Genomic DNA, 22,896 nt, shown 5'->3' on the forward strand with positions numbered 1-22,896 from the left:
AGTTTAAGCACTAAACAAAATATAGTCTTGGTCAAAAATGTACTGTTTTACCTCAGCATCTCTATAGAATCTGCCTGGACCTGTTTACGACCTTGACAACCACACTGGGGTCAGGGAGGAAGTGGGTCACACCTCTCCCCATATACAACCACGCCCGGTCTCCCCTACTGTGAGTAACCGAGCACCTGGTTTAAATAAACGATGGGAAACAAAACATGAAATAAGTATTTCCAAAGGAAATGCCAGAAAAAAACATATTTGTTTAAAGGGAAAAAGTATTAAACACTAACTACATCCATTGTCTGTGTCACGGGAAATCTAGTAAGTAGTCCAGATACTTCATTATAATTTTACTCAAGTAGATGTAAAATGTACCATATGATAAAACTACCTATAAAAAGTACAATTCAAAAAACTTGTAAAAACTGTAACTGAGTACTACTACTTGTCCAAACCAGAGGCGGTAGTACTCCGTTACTTCTGCACTTGGAAACCCCCGGTGCTGCAGGAGCGCATGCAGGTTGGCAGCGGCTGTAAACCTCGCTCTGACCCCGCCCTCGGTGCCTCGAGGGGCGGGCACAGCTCGCAGCGCGCCTCGCCCTTCTCCAGCAGAGTTCCAGCAGTGCGCGCGGCTCCTACAGGTGACCGCGTTCTTCCCGGAAGCACCGAGCGAGCTCAGGAGGCGAACCCGCTCCGAAGTGCCCCCGTCGTCGGTAAGAGGCCCATGGAGAGTCCGTGACAGGCTCCAGCGGCTCGGACCCCCCACACACGCAGCGCACGGCGGAACGGACTGGTTTTTACGCGCCGCGGTTCGACTCCTGCACACCCGGATGTCCGCTGGGTTCTGGGGCTGGAAGGTGAGTGGCCTGTCCCACCTGTCGGCGTGTCCGTGTCCGTTTGCGTGTGCGTGCGTGTGTGTGTGTGTGTGTGTGTGCGCGCGCTCGTGCGTGTCACTTTGGGGGTTGTGCCCAAATGCGTGTGCGCAATGGGTCTGGAGCTGATTACAGAGCGAGGCGCGCTCCTTTGGCCTTCGTAACACTCCCAGGGCTTCTCACGGATCAGAAACGGGACAAACGCAGGACTAAACCAGGACTAAACCAGGACTAAACCAGGACTAAATCAGGACTAATCCAGGACTAAATCAGGTCTTAACCAGGTCTTAACCAGGGCTAAACCAGGGCTAAACCAGGGCTAAATCAGGACTAAATCAGGTCTTAACCAGGTCTTAACCAGGTCTTAACCAGGTCTTAACCAGGGCTAAACCAGGGCTAAATCAGGACTAAATCAGGACTTAACCAGGTCTTAACCAGGTCTTAACCAGGTCTTAACCAGGTCTTAACCAGGGCTAAACCAGGGCTAAACCAGGACTAAACAAGGTCTTAACCAGGTCTTAACCAGGGCTAAACCAGGGCTAAACCAGGTCTTAACCAGGGCTAAACCAGGGCTAAACCAGGTCTTAACCAGGTCTTAACCAGGGCTAAACCAGGACTAAACCAGGGCTAAACCAGGACTAAACCAGGTCTTAACCAGGGCTAAACCAGGGCTAAACCAGGTCTTAACCAGGTCTTAACCAGGGCTAAACCAGGACTAAACCAGGGCTAAACCAGGACTAAACCAGGGCTAAACCAGGACTAAACCAGGTCTTAACCAGGGCTAAACCAGGACTAAACCAGGGCTAAACCAGGACTAAACCAGGTCTTAACCAGGGCTAAACCAGGGCTAAACCAGGTCTTAACCAGGTCTTAACCAGGGCTAAACCAGGACTAAACCAGGGCTAAACCAGGACTAAACCAGGGCTAAACCAGGGCTAAACCAGGGCTAAACCAGGGCTAAATCAGGACTAAATCAGGTCTTAACCAGGTCTTAACCAGGTCTTAACCAGGGCTAAACCAGGGCTAAACCAGGGCTAAACTAGGGCTAAACCAGGACTAAACAAGGTCTTAACCAGGTCTTAACCAGGGCTAAACCAGGGCTAAACCAGGGCTAAACCAGGGCTAAACCAGGTCTTAACCAGGTCTTAACCAGGGCTAAACCAGGGCTAAACCAGGGCTAAACCAGGTCTTAACCAGGTCTTAACCAGGTCTTAACCAGGTCTAAACCAGGGCTAAACCAGGGCTAAACCAGGGCTAAACCAGGACTAATCCAGGACTAATCCAGGACTAAACCAGGGCTAAATCAGGGCTAAACCAGGACTAATCCAGGACTAAATCAGGTCTTAACCAGGTCTTAACCAGGTCTTAACCAGGGCTAAACCAGGGCTAAACCAGGGCTAAATCAGGACTAAATCAGGACTTAACCAGGTCTTAACCAGGTCTTAACCAGGTCTTAACCAGGGCTAAACCAGGACTAAACCAGGGCTAAACCAGGGCTAAACCAGGGCTAAACCAGGACTAAACAAGGTCTTAACCAGGTCTTAACCAGGGCTAAACCAGGGCTAAACCAGGGCTAAACCAGGTCTTAACCAGGGCTAAACCAGGGCTAAACCAGGTCTTAACCAGGTCTTAACCAGGGCTAAACCAGGACTAAACCAGGGCTAAACCAGGACTAAACCAGGACTAAACCAGGTCTTAACCAGGACTAAACTGCCAAGTCTAAACCTGCAGGACTGACCTGGGCCTGGATTCAGGAGCAGGGTCAGAGCAGGACTGAACTGTTGTGACTTTATCGGGAAACTCTCAGTCTGCCCTTGAAAAGTGTCAGCAGCAAAACTCCAAGGTCGGCTCAGGAAATGACTTGCACCAAACTCACACGTCTGTGCCGAGCCGTGCCATGTCGGTCTCAGCTCACACAGTGCACCAGAGCGGGCCCGGTCCCAGAGCGGGCCCTGGCCCAGAGCGGGTACAGACCCAGTGCGGGTACAGACCCAGTGCGGGTACAGACCCAGTGCTGGTACAGACTCAGTGCTGGTACAGACCCAGTGCTGGTACAGACCCAGTGCGGGTACAGACCCAGTGCGGGTACAGACCCAGTGCTGGTACAGACCCAGTGCTGGTACAGACCCAGTGCGGGTACAGACCCAGTGCGGGTACAGACCCAGTGCGGGTACAGACCCAGTGCGGGTACAGACCCAGTGCTGGTACAGACCCAGTGCTGGTACAGACTCAGTGCTGGTACAGACTCAGTGCTGGTACAGACTCAGTGCAGGGTAACTGCACTGAGTCTGTTTCCCTGTTCAGTGATGAACCTTCTGGCTGTAGAAGTTTTATTTTCAGAGCCTATTACACTACTACTACTACTACTACCTCTAGGCATCACACTTCCACCTTGGATATAACAACATTTTGATGATTTTTTTTCAAAATGATTTTTCAATGTCTAAATCTAAGCCTGATTTATTGATCTTTGAAGAATTAGGAATGATTGTGTTTTTATTGGAGCTTTAAGCCTGGCCCTACAGGAGCTGCACCAAAGCCCAGTGGTTTACTTACGACTCCTGACATGTAAATGAGGCGGCGATGGGGGCGGGGTGGGTGAAGACGGGCCATGACCGTGTTTGTTGTGTGTGTGTTGGTGTCTGGTGGTGTAAATAAATAAATAATAGTCACATTTATACAGCGCCTTTACCTGCTTCAGGCACTCAAAGTGCTTTACATGAAGGAACCGCTCTGCAGTTTGTGGACAGGCCGCACTGGTCTGTTTGCTTGTTGTGTGGCTCGATTTCTCCTGTGTAGAGATTGAATTAGGTCCCGTTCATTTTCTAGAATTCTATTTCAGTTGGAGTACGCAGCGCCGTCTGTATCAATACTGTGACATGAACATAATCATATAAACATAATTAAGAGAAACTCATTTTATTGAGGAAGCCGGCACCAGAAATATAAGTAATAAGTTAAAAATAATTTTTTAAAGGTCAAACCATTATTTTCCCTCAGTCTGTTTTTAAATTTATTGCAGAAACTACAGCGGAATCGTACAGCTTCCTTGCAGTTTGGCAGCGCTGCAGTAATGAATCCAAGCTTCAGACAGATGTGAAGGTCCGTGACCAAAACGGCGCCCCCTGGCCCTGTGTCTGGGAAATGCTAATGTTGACTTCTTCACAAAAGCTGTTTACGAGGGCCACAACCAGCTCAGAGTTACCCAATTGCCAGCATCCTGCCGTTAAAACTCTGTGAACTCTGGAGGTGCTTAGCTTTCAAATGAGGAATGGCATAGTGAAAGTCCTGCTTGTTTAAGGTGACTTTATTTGTGATGTTGATTCTTTCACTTCCTTATTGGAGCCTGAGAGGAAACAACACAGAGGCAAACATTATAAAATGTTGCCGTGCCGACCATGTTACATTTTCCAGTTGTTTATGTGCTTTTTATTTTGGAAAGTGTTTTTTGAGGACACCAACTAAAAACGGTCTAGTGTCAGTGATAAGCTTTTAACGGAGCTCAAAAGCTAAACATAACTGTGTGACCCTCTTAACCTCCACCTGAACTGAACACATTTTCTCCAGTTTGGCATTACCCAAATCTTAAAACTTCATGAAAAAAGCGCCGAAAACGAGGATAGAAATGAAACCAAAAAAAAGGTAAACATTTTTTGAAAATGCAACAAAAAAAGCTATGAAAAAAAAAAAAAGTCAATGTGACAACACGGCAGCGATGCAAGGGAAAAGATCTATTTATATCAGCTGTGAGCTCTCCAGTCGAGAAGCTTTTAGACGGAGAAAATGCGCTCAGTAAAGGTGGGGGTTAACAGGTTAATTTGCTCTAGCATTACTGTCGGCCGTTTCTCTGGCAGTTACGTATGTCACTCTAACAGCTCACACTAAAGCAAAGAAACTAGCAGAGCTTAACTACAAAGAAATCAGCTGATTTCCACAATCAGGTGCAGAAGTCGGGAAGCTCACTTTGAGTTCCCCAGTTGTTCTTTTCCCGGTTGACTGAGTGTTCATGTGCATTTTGTTCCCGAGGACCACATGAACGCGGCGTACGGCTCATTGACTTAAAAATGTAAATAAGAATGATTTTCCTTTATTACATTTCTGCTTCACTCAAATAAAATTATAATTACTACTTACAACAGATATTATCCATCAAAATATGTCATCATTGCAAAGTGTAAAAATCTGTCTTATGCACTTGAAGCTCAGTCACCTGAACTGTCTCACCTTAGTCACATTGAAATAATCACAGTTATTTTGGTACTGTATATTATCCTCTGAAAATGACAAACGCCTGTACTGTGTCTAAAAGCTGCTCATCCCAGGACAAGCATGTGTCCTCCAGTGCTGATGACTCCTTGTCAGAAACAGCCCCTAGTTTTCCCGATGGTGCAGCTGTAGAGGAGCTGACTGGTCAGACCTGTCGGTTCTGTTTCTGAAGCCTCTGTCCCGAGGCCTAACCACCTTCAATTAGAAAACTGGGTCAACAACTAATGCTATCGTCGTAACAGAGTCTCTGCTAACCCCAGGGCAGGCCCAGAGCAGGTGTGGAGGACACCATTCATTTATCCTTTACACCTCACCCTGTTAGCAATGTCCCTGCCGTAAAAAAACATTCATTAATCCACAAAGCTTCTGCTGAAAACTACAAACTTTGGAGAAATGTCTGCGATATTTATTAACATATGAAACCGTAATCCGAACTGCACTGATGGCATTGAGTGGGAGTAACAGTTGGGAAAGAGACATTTGTGGCTAAAGGACAGAGTGCATTACAGAAAAACAAGTCCAAGTGCTCTGAACTCCACACAGGATTGTAGCCATGGGCTTATTTCCATCCGTTGGGTGGATGGGTGGATGGGTGGCTGGGTTGGGTGGGTGGATGGATGGATGGATGGATGGCCGGGTGGATGGATGGATGGATGGATGGATGGATGGATGGGCAGGTGGATGGATGGATGGGTGTGGGGTAGGATTTGTGGATGGATGGATGGATGGATGGATGGATGGATGGATGGATGGATGGCTGGCTGGCTGGCTGGCTGGCTGGATGGATAGGTGTGGGGTAGGATGGGTGGATGGATGGATGGATGGGCGGATGGATGGATGTGGGGTTGGATGGGTGGATGGATGGATGGATGGATGGATGGGCGGGTGGATGGATGGATGTGGGGTAGGATGGGTGGGTGGATGGATGGATGGATGTGGGGTAGGATGGGTGGATGGATGGATGGATGGATGGAGGATGGATGGGTGGATGGATGGGTGTGGGGTAGGATGGGTGGATGGATGGATGGGTGGATGGATGTGGGGTAGGATGGGTGGATGGATGGGCGGGTGGATGGATGGATGGAGGATGGATGGGTGGATGGATGGGTGTGGGGTAGGATGGGTGGATGGATGGATGGGTGGATGGATGGATGGATGGATGGGTGTGGGGTAGGATGGATGGATGGATGGATGGATGGATGGATGGATGGATGGATGGATGGATGGATGGATGGATGTGGGGTAGGATGGGTGGATGGATGGATGGATGGATGGATGGATGTGGGGTAGGATGGGCGGGTGGATGGATGGAGGATGGATGGGTGGATGGATGGGTGTGGGGTAGGATGGGTGGATGGATGGATGGGTGGATGGATGGATGGATGGATGGATGGGTGTGGGGTAGGATGGATGGATGGGTGTGGGGTAGGATGGATGGGTGGGCGGGTGGATGGATGGATGGATGGATTGAAGTGTCTTTGAGTCCGGAACAGCGCTGTATTAAACGCATATTCCAACGATTAGCCTCATTAGCAGTCATTAGCGTTAGGTGCAGTGCTACTTGCAGGTTCGCTAACACAGCACTGCACCCAGCGGTTTCTGTTTTTAACCAGCTCCTGCAGACATAATATACCCATATATATACGGTATAATATAGTAAGTGGCTCACATGGATATTTGACAAATATGACCAATTTCTGTTGTCGTTGTTGTTTGTATCCACTTACTGTCTTGTCCTGTCAACTTAAAAAGGTAATAAAAGAAAAACTGTTAATAAAAAAAAAGAAAGAAAAAAGAAAAATATGACCATTTAGCTTTAATTAGTTTCTGAAACTTCAGATAAATGTGTTCTTTCAAACCACATCATTCCTTTATGGACGTGTCCCGCTGAACTGAGACAGTAAGGAGAGGGAGTTTGGCCTGGAGCGCCCTCTGCAGGCAGCAGGGGAATGACACATTTAAGAACAGTTGAAGCTGCAGCAATCACAGTTGAGCTGAAATTAGTCTATCTATGTAGTGAGCATGTTTTCCCTGTGGTGTCCTCTGGGTACACCCCCGCCACAAAAACATGTACAAAAGAGAGATTGTTCACTCCAGCTGGTTAAGTTTTAAAGCGTGTCTCATTATTCCTTATTATTCATTTATAATGAACGCTGATTTGCTGAATTTGCTGATTGTCCAAAGCCACATGATCATCACGTCTGCAGAACCTTGTCACTGATGGTGAGACACTGTGCCTGAAGAATGGTTTACGCCTCACCGCAGGCTAGAGTGAATGTTTCCTGTCACTCCCTCGGTGTGTTGATGGTGGTCCCAGGACAGAAGAGCTGTTTGAGGCTGAACAGGCCTCAGCAGGACTCACTGTAAACAAGACGGACACAATGTGCACACCCTCATGGGCCTCATGGCACCGCTGTACATTACGACACGTGAACTTTTCTTCTGCTCAGATTCACAACCGAGCGGGTCAGTCTGCACAACAACAACAACGCTACGTCTACACAGCGCGTAAGTGAGCACAAACTAATCCACGCCCGTCCATGTTCATATTTGACCACAGGCGTGAAACGTGAGAGCGTCTTTAAGCTAACCTATAAGGCTAACGGAGAGCAGGGACACAATGGTTCAGTGAGGAGAGGGCTGACCACGCAGGTGGACCTTGTGATCAGTGAGGAGAGGGCAGACCACGCAGGTGGACCTTGTGATCAGTGAGGAGAAGGCTGACCACGCAGGTGGACCTTGTGATCAGTGAGGAGAGGGCTGACCACGCAGGTGGACCTTGTGATCAGTGAGGAGAAGGCTGACCACGCAGGTGGACCTTGTGATCAGTGAGGAGAAGGCTGACCACGCAGGTGGACCTTGTGATCAGTGAGGAGAAGGCTGACCACGCAGGTGGACCTTGTGATCAGTGAGGAAAGTCTAGCAGTGTTGCCGGGTCTCGAGTGACTGTGAGAGGTGATTGTGAATTGGCATTTAGGCGGACCACCTTTTCACAGTCCAGTCATATCAGGGAGTGATCTTCTGGAATAGTATTCCACTGTCAGTGAGGGAAAGCACCAGTCTCCCTACCTTTAGGAGTCATTGAAAAGTGTGGCTACTTTTATCTTTTTTCTTGTACTTTAGGATACTTTTTTTTCATGTACTTCAGGATACTTTTTCATGTACTTCAGGATACTTTTTCATGTACTTCAGGATACTTCAGTCTGATAACAGCTACAGGCCCGGTCACTCTGCTATTGTGAAAACCTAATGTGGCTTTTGGCTCAAAGCGTTTGTCGATAAACAGAGCTCTCAACATTCAGGTCTGAGTGTCAAAGTAAAGAAGTCATTTGGCCTTTGTTGAACCAGGTCAGTCCCACTGAGATCGATAAGATCTTTTACAAGACGGAACAAAACAAAGGTTTTATGTTCCATGCTGGAACATCATTTGTATAACCTAAATAACTGCCGTCTTTAACCTACTTCTTAACTGTGAATAAACATTTGTAACTGTGAATAAATCAACTGGACAGAGCCCCTGTGGCGTCAGAGCTGCCCCTGTGGCGTCTGAGCTGCCCCTGTGGCGTCAGAGCTGCCCCTGTGGCGTCAGAGCTGCCCCTGTGGCGTCAGAGCTGCCCCTGTGGTGCCAGAGCTGCCCCTGTGGCGTCAGAGCTGCCCCTGTGGTGCCAGAGCTGCCCCTGTGGCGTCAGAGCTGCCCCTGTGGCGTCAGAGCTGCCCCTGTGGCGTCAGAGCTGCCCCTGTGGCGTCAGAGCTGCCCCCGTGTGTGCGGGGCGGATGCCGGCCCACTGCCGCCTTGTGTCAGTGAGGCGTGGCTGTGATTGGGATTGTTGCCTCTGAATGGGCTCCACGCTTCACTGCTGCTGTGAGGCTGTGAGACTTTCCACATTTGAATAACGACAAGTATCGTTCAGGCATCGTCCCTTATGTTAACCAGTCTGACATTTGAGACGAGAAGCTTTTGAAGATGGAAGCAAATTGGATTCAGCTCGATCAACCCAGTCCAGGTGAAAGTCTTCACAAGTGTGGATAATACCTGGATGAGTGAGAGCCGGAACAAATGACCACAATGGTTACTGTTCGAGTTTCCCGTTAGCCCGTGGAGATACACCAAGCCTGTACAGACGTGTTCTGGCATGACTCTTGTGTAAGTTTAGTGAACTGAAACTGAAAAACATCAGCATCGTTTCAAACCACAAACGCTGTATTTTGGCCTCATTCCAAAGCAGAGGCAGCTGTTCTCTAGAAAGACAAAGTTATGTATCAAAGTGTAAATGCTCTTAATGTGATCGTAATTGTGTGATTTTGTTTTGTTTTTTTGATACTTTCCAGACTGGTTTGTACTGCATTTTACAAGTTTGAGTCGACTGTGGCGATAAACAATTATTTACACTGTTACTAGACCACATTATTACTACTTAATGTTTCATGTTGCACAATGCATCGGAAAAGAAAGAATGAAATCTGTTTTTGAATCACTGACGGAGGCAAAAGAAGTGACTCAGACTGTGACTGACGGAAGCAAAGCTGTCAGTCTGCTCTAACTACTCATACTTCACTGTAATACTAATACACAAGGCGAGTGTGAAGTACTGTGCACTCTGTCTTGATTTATTAAATTAGTACTTTATTTTTCCTGGTCCAAGTGATAGTACCTGCACTTATGAAGTAACTGCCAAGTGCACGACAACATTCTCCCCAGACAGGGCTGGGATTGGAACCTGTGACCTTTAGATCCAGCTGAGCCACTCTCGTCAGCGCCTGTTCTCATGAGACCTGTTTGTTTCTTCAGGTTGTTTCAGACATGGGCAGTCACTGCACACTCCAGCAGACAGGGGGCGTGTGAGAGCCTCCTCTTCTTCTTCACCACTCTCCTACTGTGCTTTGACCCCGACATGGACACCAGCGGCGAGGGCTGCGACCCGAACCGCACTGTCAAGTTCTTCTACACGAAGAGCGGCAAGAACATCAGCGACGACTGGAGGCGGAGGGACTACGTGGTGGTCACCCTGGGCCTGACCGTGTGCTTCATCGTCATCTTCTCCAACCTGCTGGTCATCCTGGCCATCCTGAAGAACCGCCGCTTCCACTTCCCCATCTACTACCTGCTGGGCAACCTGGCACTGTCCGACCTCTTCTCAGGTATGCACCTGCGCTGGCCCACTCCAACTTCCACGGTTCACATCTTCATCATCTAGTCATATCGATGACCTCCTCATAAAATCAGGGTCAAATCTGGGTCTAATATTGTGTGTAAACCATGTCAAAACCAGAAAAAACCCACCCTAAAAGCATTACTAAAAGACCCTCTTTCATTGTACAGTTGTTATTGTGATGGTGATCTCTTGGCAGTGTCTTCTGCCGCCCTGGTTCTGTATTGTGCTCAGCACGTTGTTCTCCCTCAGGCGTGTCCTACCTCCACCTGATGTTCCACACCGGGCCGTGGACCATAAAGCTGACAAAGTACCAGTGGTTTGTGCGCCAGGGTCTGATCGACACCAGCCTCACTGCCTCTGTGCTCAACCTCCTGGCTGTGGCCGTGGAGCGGCACCAGACCATCTTCAGCATGCAGCTGCACAGCGAGATGACCAGCCGCCGCGTGCTCATCATCATCGTGGCTATCTGGGTGTTGGCCATCCTCATGGGGCTGGTGCCCACCATGGGCTGGCACTGCCTGTGTGACCTGGAAAACTGCTCCACCATGGCGCCGCTGTACAGCCGCAGCTACCTGGTGTTCTGGGCCGTGCTCAACCTTCTGACCTTCTCCATCATGATGGCCGTCTACACCAGGATCTTTCTGTACGTGCGCCACAAGAGCAAGCAGATGTCCCAGCACACCTCCCAGAAGCGCTACAAGGAGACCGTGGTCAACCTGATGAAGACCGTGTCCTTGATCCTGGGTGAGCAGCGCACTTTTTACTTTTAACACATGATGTCTGGGGAAGGTTACCATGGATACGACAGAAACTGATTTCATTCCTATCCTCACACACGTAAAATGAAGCTCTCTATAGCACTTTCCCGCCATTGTGACCACCATGTGATAGAACTGAGTCACAGCGATTAGCGCTCTCACCTCACAGTAAGCAGGTTAGTCCATTATGATTGATTATATTCTTTTCAGGCGACCCAAAAGTGGCACGACCCACTGGGGGCATCCCGATTACCCAGCACTCCGCAGGCACTCCCTCATTCACAGAAATGTTTGGGTTTCGAGTCTGGGCTCGGAGCCTGTTCTTGTGTTTGGAGAAGCCCTGCCCTGTTCGGTCTTGTCTCAGCCTGCCCTCTGCTCCTCTGCTCCTCTGCTCCTCTCTCCGTACTCTCCTCCCTGTCCTCCCTGTCCTCACGCCACTTCTCCCCCTCTCCCTCCCGTCCTCCTGGTGTCCCACCGTCCCTGTCCTCCCCCCGGCTGGTCCCTGCTCCCGGCTCTTGGCAGCATTCCTGTGTTTTAAAGAGCGCGTGTGTGTATGTCTGTATGTATGTGTGTGTGTGTGTATGTGTGTGTGTCAGTCAGAGGTGTAGAGGCGCACGTGCCCGGACACAGCCTGCATACTTGGGCTGAGTGTGACAGAGAGCAGCCTCCTCATCCGGCCCATACCACATCCCTCAAGTATGCGCCTCACGCTTCACAATAGCAGGTTTTGAGAGACAACAGTCACAGAGACGTCAGAAACACTGTTGACTTTTCTCACTAAAGTCAACTTCCAAAACAAACTGGCCGTAGTAGGACTGCAAAATTGTGGGGATTTTCAATATTCAAAATAAAGTTATGGGAATATATGTGAATTCATGGGAATTAACAGGATGCTATGGGAATTAATGGGAGTAAATGATATGGGAATAAACACAACAGAAGGTTGCTTATAATATAAACTGAAGCATAATAATGATTTGACAGTTATCCACAGAGATAGTCTTTGAAAGAAAAGAAATGATTTTGGTCATGTCTGACTCCAGGGTTTTGAAGGGGAGGAGGTGATTTAGGGTGTAGCTTTTGGAAAAGGACTGGACCCACTTCATGGTAGTTTCCATCGTGTATACATTCTTTAAGTGTGTGCAGTATTACAATATTATATATTGTATATATATTATATATTATATATAGTTTTAAAAGTGTATGATTTAGGCCTGTTCTGTGTCAGACACAGGCCCCGCCCACTCCTCATACAGTATTGGTCAGAGTCTGTCATGATCAACAGCTGAATTTAACCAATCAGTGTGATCAAACAAAATGATGGTTTAAAACTTGCTGTTTGTCTCAGCGCTCCTTAGAAAGAAAAAATCATTTCTAAATCCTTTACAAGTGAAACAGCGATGATGCTCAGTGTCTGTCCCCGGGGGTGGGGGGTTCGGATGGTTCTGGTGCGTAAGGGGCTCGGGGCAGGAGGGTGTATGTTTGTGGGAGCGCGTGGGGCCAAGAGGAATTCCTGCTCCGATAGCCCCGTGATGAAAGGGGATCCTCCAGACTAAACCCCTGAGCGGGACGAGTGTGAGCCCAAGAATGTGCTGTTTATTGTCAGTGTCTTCACCTCATCAACCCCGCACTCCCCCCACACCCCTACACCCCATACACCCGCACACCCCCTATACCCCACACTCCCACACTCCCCACACCCCCACACCCCACACCCCACACACCCGCACACACCCCGTACACCCCCGCACAACCTCACACACCCCACACCCCCGCACACACCCCGTACACCCCCACACACCCACGCACCCCCACACACCCGCACTGCACACATGCAGCTTGAGCCGGAACATGTTTAGTCAACAGCAGTCAGCCTGTGCCAGTGGCATTTACGCTTAACTCTGGAGACGTTACACAGGCCGAGAACACAAACCCGGGCTGCGTCTGAAACCATCAGATTGTAGCCTCTAAGCACTAACACTAGCAACTAACTCCCTAACCTTTCATGGGGTCAACTGATCTATGCAGTTAGTGAACTAGAGCTTCAGCAGAATTTGCACAATCCGTCCATCCTTAAACAGGGGAAAGGGAAGTGACATCACCAACAGCTGTTTTTCTTCTTCTTTAAAGTTATTGGTGGAGTGAGGCCAAACAAAAGTGCATGTCGCCCCCTACTGTACAGTGTCAACAACAACATAGTGTCCAAACAAATACATTTAAGGAGAAAAATAAATCCAAATATTCCAAACATTTCCCTTTAATGTTATTTTATTTCAACAGCTGTTTCATAAAGCTACATTATGCAACTGATCCATGTGGCTTAAGTTTCTACTAAATGAAAACAAAAGCATTTAATCTGTTTACTGAGTTTACTCTTTAACACTGACATGTGACTGAGCTGTGGAGACGACAACATGGATTTTGTCACAAAGTTTGGCTTGTGCAGAATCTTATTTTTTTAATTATTATTATTTTTATTATTAAATGTGCTCCTGTCAATCAACAGTGGTTGCGCATGAATCACTCTTGTGTGTGGCCGAGGGGGGTGGGGGATTTGGCGCAGTGGCTTATGGGATGGCACATAGCTCCTAATCACTGGTTAGTTAGCATCAGAGGTCCCTATGCTAAAGTGGCCATGATAGTTAGCATCGAGGCTCCTTTTCCTAACTACTTCCTAACTGACAGACCAATTCGGAAGCAACTTGCCATGGCGGACGCTGACGCACATCCGGTTTGGCGTAAGAGCTCTTAGCAATCTGATGGTTTCGGAAGGAGCCCCAGAACACTTGTAACACTTGTCATTTCATGACTAGCACTGCACACATCCAGCTTTTTGCTTCGATACCAATACTGGGGGTTTGAGTATCTACTGATATCCAATATTAACTGATACCAACAGACTTCCTTAAAAATGCCTTTTTCTAAGCAAACAAAGTCAACGTTCCTCTTATGTTTTGGATCCAACAGGAGTATCAACGATCTGGTGCTCTCCAGGATCACGAGTGAGCAGAGAAAAATGAAATCAAGAAAATGAAATCCATGGCACACAACTGGCTACCGAGTCTTCGTCCCTGCCCTGACGAACACTCGGTAGTCGAAACGCGCTGGTAGCTGATTTTGTGTGCCTCATTTTCTTGATTTCAAAGTCTTATCTTTTCTTGCAAACGAGATGTTTCAGATCAATCAACATTAAATAAGGATCACTAAACTTTTCTAGACTACGTAGGATATTACCCTCGGCTTTTCGTCTGTATTATACAAACAACTCGCATTAAGTGATCTGATCATTACAACTTGTCCTTTACAAATATGTCAGACAATTTATTATTGCTAGATATTACTTTTTGTGCCGTTTTATTTTAGTGGTAAAATCAAAACAAATTTCGGATTAATAAGGGGGCCACGTTGTCCAGGACTTTGGATATACACATAAAGAAATAAGTGTTTGTATTTTAGGCTAGGGCAGCCAATCCCAATCTTAATTTCTTCCCCTGCTTTGATTAGTTGACATTAGCATTAGCATGCTTCCACTAGCATTAGCATGCTGTTGCTTGCAGCGGCATTTTACGTGTTAATCAAAATCACTTTGAGTGATCGCAGTGATTGAATTTTTCAGGTTCTGAGCTTCAAACTGAGGCCCGCATGTCCATATTCGCTCAGATTTATTTGGTGAAAGTTGAAGAGTCAAAACAGGTATCGGTCCAGAATCAGATATTTGCAATTGATACCTGAACTTTTTCCAGTAAAGGCTGTCTGTGCATCCCTATTCATGACAACTGACCTTTCGAAAAAAAACCCGCCCAAAAACGGTCATCATCCAATTAGACCTCCTAGCATCCGTTTCTACCAGACGTCCCCCCGGACCTCCTCCCATAGAAAACTACTGTAATTGTCTGGAACCCGCATCTCGCCGCCCAAAGTCGACAAACGAGCTAAAAACACACTGCCCGCCAACTAGAGCCAAGCTAACACGAGTGGATTTGTTATTGTCACTGACATGAATATATTTTGTCTATGCTGGAGAGTAATGACTTTTATATTACCTTGGTGAGCCTCAGCCGCGCGGGGGAGACAAAGCCACTGCAGCCTCTCTCTCTCCTCCACAGCAGGAGCAGGGCCAAACCTCAGACCGGACATATTTAACCAATACTGGACTCACATAAGAAGAGATCAACTTACCAAGAGTATGGAATGGTGCCGGCTTGTTCATGTTGTTTTGTTCCTTTGCTCTTAAAGCAGAATGAGACCCACACTTTGGGTTGCCACATCCAATGGCTAAAACCAGTTTTCAGTAAACCATAAAGGGCTCTCTCTGGCCTGTTTCAAATGTTCCGTATGAAGTGGATTTGAATAACTAAATCAATGAACTCAATATATTGTGTGTGTGTGTGTGTGTGTGTGCAGGATGCTTCGTGCTGTGCTGGACCCCGGGCCTGGTGCTTCTCTTAATGGATGGTTTGGGCTGCGAAAGCTGTAACGTGCTGCGCTACGAGAAGTACTGCCTGGTGCTGGCCGAGTGTAACTCCTTCGTCAACCCCATCATCTACTCCTTCAGAGACGCTGACATGAGGCGGACCTTCAGGGACCTGCTGTGCTGCCGCTGGCGCCGCCGCCATGACCGGCCCGACGCCTCCGGGGTCCACTTCAGCACGATGGAACACGAGGTACTGTCCGAGAGCAACGGAGAGCCCGCCCCCTAACTCCACTCTGAACTCACTGCGGGACACGGTGTGGACTCCTCCCACACACTGACCGACGCTTGTCTTTAGAGCATATATTCACCCCTGAACACTTGACTTGTTTTATACGATGTTTTATACACATAATAATGTACGACGAGACAACCGTGGTGAAAATCGGTCCGTGTTTTATATGTTTTATGTTGCGGACTTTTGCTTATCATTTCAGAGCCTTTAGAGATTGAGATAAATCAGCAATGAAGCGCCTCCTGCTGGTTCAACACCGGCACATTTTACACTAAAGACATTTTTAAAATAGCGGCTGTGCCTATCAAAATCTCCAAAGATCGGCCTTAGACAATCGGTCGACCTTTAATTTTTATACACTTTTGTTTTTGGTTCTATTTTTCATAAAAGATTTAAAGCTTTTTTTTTATAAACACAATTTCCATTTCTTGATGCTAGCTGCTCTTTTCCATTTGAAATCCTCTCGCAATGTTCATGTTCCTTTGTGTAACCGTCCATTATCTTCAAGAGAAACTGTCAGGGGCAGACCAGCTCTTCGCCCCCTCCTGACCAGATAAAGTCACAGAAATGCTTGATGAAGTATAGTGCAGTAGTGTGACCTACAACACTACTGCACTATACTTCATTCTAAAGCAGGGTTTCCAAGGGGCACAAAGCAATTGAATTGAATAAATATGCAAAAATTCAAATCTTAACGGTGCATTATGCATTAGCTTATTATGCCCCCAAAAAGTTGATATTTGTGCGTATTGCGTACGAGTGGTCAGCGTGACGCCTGTACCTTCTGTCACACTGGTCTCTACAACCCACCAGGATCAATGTTGTAGCTTTTCTGGTGAGAGGAAACCTTCCAAACAACTGATCGGATCCAGAGGCACAGCCTTTTCCCACTAAGGGACAACATATCGCTATATTCCATCACAACAAAGGAAAGGATCGTATTGAAAACGGATATATCGTAATACTTTTGATGCTTAACTCAGTAAAAAATGTACAAATGTTTTCGACTTAAAGATAGTTTTGGTAAATCCAGATTTGGTGCCGATTGGTTTAAGCAAAACGCTTCTGCCGTCTGCGCTTTTCAAAATGTTTGACTCAACACCAGACTGATTTATATTTAATTTGTGCATTTTGGAAACTCGACTTTTGCTTTCTTATTGCACACATTCAGGGTTCATGTGATAATAAAGTCCGGATACGCATTCGCTCTCTTGCATTAATCCTCCCAAACAACACAAATCATGGTTTACCAGATAGAGTCTGTGCGTGTTGTATCTGTTCCTCGTAAGTAAACCATCGGAGAACTCCCTCTGTCAGTGCCATGTCTGCATGGTCTGTGTTGTACAAATATTTAGGATCTGCGGCCCGCTGTCCCACCAGAGACACGCTCCTCCTGACTTTGGGGGTTTGGAGATGGTGTGTTTGTGGCACGAGCCTGCTCCGTGGCTTTTCCGCCTTGTAGATGTTGTCTATGATGGAGAGCGCAGCAGTCTAGAGAAAGGCCTGGTGATGGTCTTGTTGGGTGCTATGTGAGAGTGGAAGTGCCTCTGACACGCACAGGAAGTCTGCGGTCAGACGTACCCCGTCTGCAGCGCCTCCACTTCCTCCTGTGGGGCGGACGAGACCAGGCTGCTGTGAGCTGCACAGTCTGCTTAGTCTCTAAACTTCAGAGCCCAAATATTTACTCCAGAGGAAAAAAAGTAACATTTTGCTAGAGTAGTGCAAGGACTTAGTAACTGTTCAGTCGTCACATAAAAAATGTGAAAATGCCATGAAAAGAAATCAAGAGCTCCAAATACATCTATTTATGTCCAAAATATTAGAGGCACAAGTTACTTTTTTTTTTACTCAAGTAAGAAACAGATGCTTCATTTTAACATTACTCGAGTAGAAGTACAACATGCTTTATGAAAAAAGACAGTCATTAAAAAGCGTTCAATTACATTCAAACTGACATTACAGTTACATTTATTGCAAAAGTCTGACATTGCTCAACAATTGTTTCCTGTAAAGTCTGAAAATACCAGAATGATCTAAAATATATTCAGCTGCACTTTAGGCTGAAATCGGCCATATTTTATTTGTGCAAAAGTTTCCCGTTGTCCAATTCTCTTTACTCTGATGAAATATTTGAGAATCTTAAGAAAGGAAATATGCACTTCTTCTGTGTTCTGACTGTAGTATCTGGACATTAAAAATGGCACTAAAACACATTCAATTTGACTTTCGTCTGCCAGTATAAACCCTATATATGGCCTTGAGTAAATATAACGGAGTATAATAGTATGCAATAAAAATAAAATAGTTAAATCTCCACAAGAAACAAACTTACACAAACACATTGTAGTCTTTTCACCATCTTTTTATTACCAAATATCCATCCATCCATTTTCTTCCGCTTTATCCGGGGCCGGGCGCGGGGGCAGAAAATGCCCAGACTTCCCGGTCACACACACACTTCCTCCAGCTGTTCTGGGGGGACCCCGAGGCGACACCAGGCCAGCTCGGAGACATAGTCCCACCAGCGTGTCCTGGGCGTTCCATGAAGCCTCCTCCCAATAGGATGTGTCTGGAACACCTCCTGAGGGAGGCGACCAGGAGGCACCCGGAACAGATGCCTTAGCCACCTCAGCTGCTCCTTTCGACGTGAAGGAGCAGCGACTCTACTCTGAGCTCCTCCCGGGTAACTGAGCTCCTCACGGGTGAGGGTGCGCCCAGCCACCCTGCGAAGGAAACTCATTTTGGCCGCTTGTATTCGCGATCTTGTCCTTACCCAAATCTCATGACCATAGGTGAGGGTGGGAACATAGATCGATCGGTAAATCGAGAGCTTTGCCCCGACTCAGCTCCCTCTTCACCACGACAGACCGATACAGCGACCGCATCACTGCTGACGCCGCACCGATCCGTCTGTCCATCTCACGCTCCATCCGTCCCTCACTCGTGAACAAGACCCCGAGATACTTGAACTCCTCCACTTGAGGCAAGGACTCCCCACCGACCTGTAGAGGGGAAGGAGAACCATGGCCTCAGATTTGGAGGTGCTGATCCTCATCCCGGCTGCTACACACTCGGCTGCAAACCGCCCCAGAAAGACTATATTTGAAATCCTAACAACAACAGAATATTCAACAGAATAAACCCATATGTAAAGCTGATAGCAATCATTATTTAGATTTGATCCTTAACCATATAGGTTGTTTTAGTCATTTTATTTAGTCTTATAAAAACACTGACTCTCCAGCAACATGTGTTTTCTAGTACACAGTCCTCTCCACTGCCAGCGTTTGAAAGAGTGCTCTGTCTTTCCTGCCGTCGGCCTGCAGATGGCCGAGGTTTGGCTGAGATTTGCAGAATGATTTGCATCATTTCGAAATCTGAGCTCTGTCAAAGGTGGAGCCGTGTTGTTCTGCGGCGGACACGCCCTCGGCTCTGCGCTCATGCCCGTCCTGAACCGGCTCCTGATCTGTTCATTATTAACCCGGAGGACGCGGCGGGCGAGGCAAAGTGTGCGTGTGCGTGTGCGTGTGCGTGTGCGTGTGTGCGCTCTCCACCATGTGAGAACTATCTATTACAAATCTTGTTTGTTCTTTGTTATGTGTATGTTTGTTTTGTCCAGTGTTGGCAGAATATTTGTGTACATATTTGCACTTGTCTATATAAAAAAAACGGTGGCACACATTTCTTCTTTTCTGCATTGTTTTCTCACATTCACCAACAGACCGGGGCTGGTTGTCAGAATCAATCGTTTTTATTGCCATTGTTTGAAAACGGGTTCAAACAATTCAAACAAACTAGCAATTTTTCTTGGTTCACTCGTGCAACATAAAACATATAGTATAGAATTTTAAATAAAAATAAGCTATAACAACTTTAAAACTATAAGGCTATAAGGGCATGCATAAAGAATATTAAAATAAATAATAATCACAGATGTGCAGGTGTTTTAAGAAATAGCAGAGGGGAAAAAACTGTTCATGTGGCAGGAGGGATGGGTCTGTATGGACTGCAGCCTCCTGCCTGAGGGGAGAGGGGTGAATAGTCCGTGTCCAGGGTGAGAAGGGTCAGCCGTGATCCGACCCACACACCTCCGTGTCCTGGAGAGATGGAGCTCACAGTCAATCACCTCCTCAGCAGCAGGACAATGCGCTGCAGTGGGTGCTTGTCCCGGTCTGTAGCGCCGGGGAACCACGCGGTGATGGAGGAGGTGAGGATGGTCCACACGGTGATGAAGGCCGTGTAGAACTGTACCAGCAGCTTGGTCGGCAGTTTCTTCAGCTGCCACAGGAAGAACATCCTCTGCTGGGCCTTCTTGATGACGGAGCTGATGGTTGGCTCCCATTTGAGGTCCTGGGTGATGGTGAAGGTGAAGGATACCCCGGTGGAGAGGGGGGAGGGGGGACGGTTCGGCTGAGTCTTTCCTGAAGTCCACGATCATCTCCACTGTCTTCTGGGCGTTCAGCTCCAGGTTGTTGTGGCTGCACCAGGTCCAGCTGGTCCACCTCTCTCCTGTAGGTGGACTCCTCACCGTCCGAGATGAGCCCGATGAGGGTGGTGTCGTCTACAGATCAGTTTAACGGACTGGTCACTGGAGGGGCAGTCACACTTCTGCTGTAGAGTCCACAGGTCCTAAACAGCTTCAAGTCGATCTTCCTGCCTCTGTTATGTCTTATTGCATTAAATACAGTAGTTCATGACCAACAAAGAGAGAAAACCCACTGTGTCATTACATTGAACCAGGACTGAACCAGGACTGAACCAGGTCTGAACCAGGTCTGAACCAGGTCTGAACCAGGACTGAACCAGGACTGAACCAGGACTGAACCAGGTCTGAACCAGGTCTGAACCAGGTCTGAACCAGATCTGAACCAGGTCTGAACCAGGTCTGAACCAGGTCTGAACCAGGACTGAACCAGGACTGAACCAGGACTGAACCAGGTCTGAACCAGGTCTGAACCAGGTCTGAACCAGGACTGAACCAGGACTGAACCAGGACTGAACCAGGTCTGAACCAGGTTTGAACCAGGATGAACCAGGACTGAACCAGGACTGAACCAGGACTGAACCAGGTCTGAACCAGGTTTGAACCAGGTTTGAACCAGGACTGAACCAGGACTGAACCAGGACTGAACCAGGACTGAACCAGGTCTGAACCAGGTCTGAACCAGGTCTGAACCAGGTCTGAACCAGGACTGAACCAGGACTGAACCAGGACTGAACCAGGACTGAACCAGGTCCGAACCAGGTCCGAACCAGGTCTGAACCAGGACTGAACCAGGACTTTTTGGCATTTAAAACATAATACTTCCATTTAAAACTTTTTTTTACCCGCAATCCATGAACGCCTCAGCCTCTCCTCTGGTGCTGCTTTGCTTTGTGATCATGAGGAGGAAAAAGACCTGACGGCTCCTGTAGATATTGGATTAATAAACAAACTGACATTTCAGGAGGACTTCAGCTGCATCAGAGCAGGTCGGTCACATGTTCGTCAGTTCACCATCTTCTATCATAATGCTAAACTGTTAGCCGCTAACTGTGTCTTCTGCTTCAAGCATGTGCGATCTTTTGCTCACATGTTTGTGTTTACATGGTGCAGGGGGCATGTGGGGGTGAGGCATGTGTTGGGGGGGGGGTGTGCTGTGAGGTGAGGCCGGTCTCCTTCTGCTGTTAGCGAGTGTGGTGCACATGGTGGAGCACATGCTGGAGCACATGGTGGGAGTGCAACATTGCCAGAGTAGAGTAGCTTTAATATTCAATAACAATATCAATCACTGCGCCCCCTAGTGGATGTGACAGCCAGCCCCGACAGTCTCCTGTTAAACCTGTCCTGATGTGTGTCCCCTCTCTCCCTGTCCACGTCCTCATGTTGTGTCCAGAAGCACAAGTCCAGCGGAGTGGAGGAGGAGGACCGCACCAACGGGCCCCTGGTCAACTCGGACGGGGACCGGCCGGAGCCCTCGCGCAGCTGGAGCTAACGCGGGAAAAAGACGTGTCCCCGACGAGACACTTTGAACCACATACACAAAGAACTGTTCAGCGCGAACGGTGTGAGCGACCATTCTGCAACACTCTGTAGTGTTAGATTGAAACTAAATGTCCTAAAGAATGTTCTCCTGGGCAGTGTTCATTTTGTCCACTGATATAGTTCCTCCTAATTTTTATCAAAGTGATTTCTTTGCCGACTAAAATTAGACTAAATGTAAATTGAAAGTTGTTTGAGACTAAAACTATGACTGAAATGTCCAGACGTTTTTGTCCACTAAAATCTGACTAAATAAAAATGAAAAAAAGACTAAAATCATCCAATGACAGTTTGAAAGAGCCTCTTTAAAATCCATGGCCAAACGGCAGCTCTGTGCTCGGTCTACATTTAAAAGCAGTTTGAATCGACTAAATCTTGACTAAAATGAAATGACATTTGAATCATACATGTATAGTCCAGATGAACACGGCTCATGTGTAAAGCTCCATATATTGTTGCTTCTCGTGATAATGATGATGCGGCCAGATATTGTGCACCAACAGCGCACGGCACCGACCAGCCATGGGGATTGGACAGACAACTGCGTATCCACGGAAACGGGGACAACAAGATGTCGCCTGTGGGACTTGCTCTTATCACGAAACAATTTTTTTTACTGACAATGTTTTTATTTATATTATGAAAACTTTTTATTCCATTTTTAGGCCGTTGGAGATTAAAAGCCATGTATTGAACACAACAGAAGGTGTGTCTGGTTCTTCTTTTACTACATTCACTCTGTTACTATCAGACAGCTGCAGTACATCCAGAACGCTGCTGCTCGAGTCCTGACAAGAACCAGGAAATACGACCATATTAGTCCAGTGCTCCGGTCTCTGCACTGGCTTCCTGTCACTCAGAGAATAGACTTTAAAACAGCTCTGCTTTAGCACCAAAGTACATCTCTGACATGTTACAGCCGTATGAACCATCTCGGGCCCTGAGAACTTCAGGGAGGGGCCTCCTGGTGGTTCCCAGAGCCAATAATAAACACGGTGAGGCTGCGTTTCAGTTTCATGCAGCTAGGCGGCACGGTAGCGCAGCGGTTAGTGCTCTCGCTTCACAGCTAGAAGGTTAGGGACGGGGCCTTTCTGTGTGGAGTTTGCATGTTCTCCCCGT

The 22,896-nt window shown here is 47.4% G+C and overlaps 2 protein-coding genes and 1 long non-coding RNA gene across 3 annotated transcripts in view; 2 read left to right on the top strand and 1 right to left on the bottom strand.

Annotated features, from left to right (window-relative positions):
* Window positions 1-13,037, bottom strand: part of LOC306961413 — a 148,724-nt gene extending 135,687 nt beyond the window's left edge. Inside the window, exon 1 of the long non-coding RNA XR_013792767.1 lies at window positions 12,983-13,037. This is a non-coding gene — a long non-coding RNA (uncharacterized lncRNA). The remainder of the gene's footprint in view (window positions 1-12,982) is intronic.
* The window catches only part of LOC306961346 (bromodomain-containing protein 4-like), a 461,990-nt gene that overhangs the window by 64,450 nt on the left and 374,644 nt on the right, over window positions 1-22,896 (top strand). The window lies entirely within an intron of this gene.
* Window positions 603-21,902, top strand: lpar2b (lysophosphatidic acid receptor 2b). The gene is made up of 5 exons (XM_079554105.1): window positions 603-857; window positions 9,928-10,277; window positions 10,541-11,035; window positions 15,454-15,713; window positions 21,632-21,902. Exons 2-5 carry the CDS (start codon window positions 10,031-10,033, stop codon window positions 21,728-21,730), a joined length of 1,101 nt encoding a protein of 366 aa, XP_079410231.1. The 5' UTR covers window positions 603-857; window positions 9,928-10,030; the 3' UTR covers window positions 21,731-21,902.

This window comes from Gobius niger (genome assembly GCF_951799975.1).
Source record: "Gobius niger genome assembly, chromosome: 3".
NCBI classification, from domain to species: domain Eukaryota; kingdom Metazoa; phylum Chordata; class Actinopteri; order Gobiiformes; family Gobiidae; genus Gobius; species Gobius niger.

Coding starts and splice junctions, on each gene's coding strand:
- lpar2b (XM_079554105.1), top strand. CDS start 10,031: ATGGACACCAGCGGCGAGGGCTGCGACCCGAACCGCACTGTCAAGTTC. Junction 11,036..15,453: donor GACCGTGTCCTTGATCCTGG/GTGAGCAGCGCA, acceptor GTGTGTGTGCAG/GATGCTTCGTGCTGTGCTGG. Junction 15,714..21,631: donor TCAGCACGATGGAACACGAG/GTACTGTCCGAG, acceptor TGTTGTGTCCAG/AAGCACAAGTCCAGCGGAGT.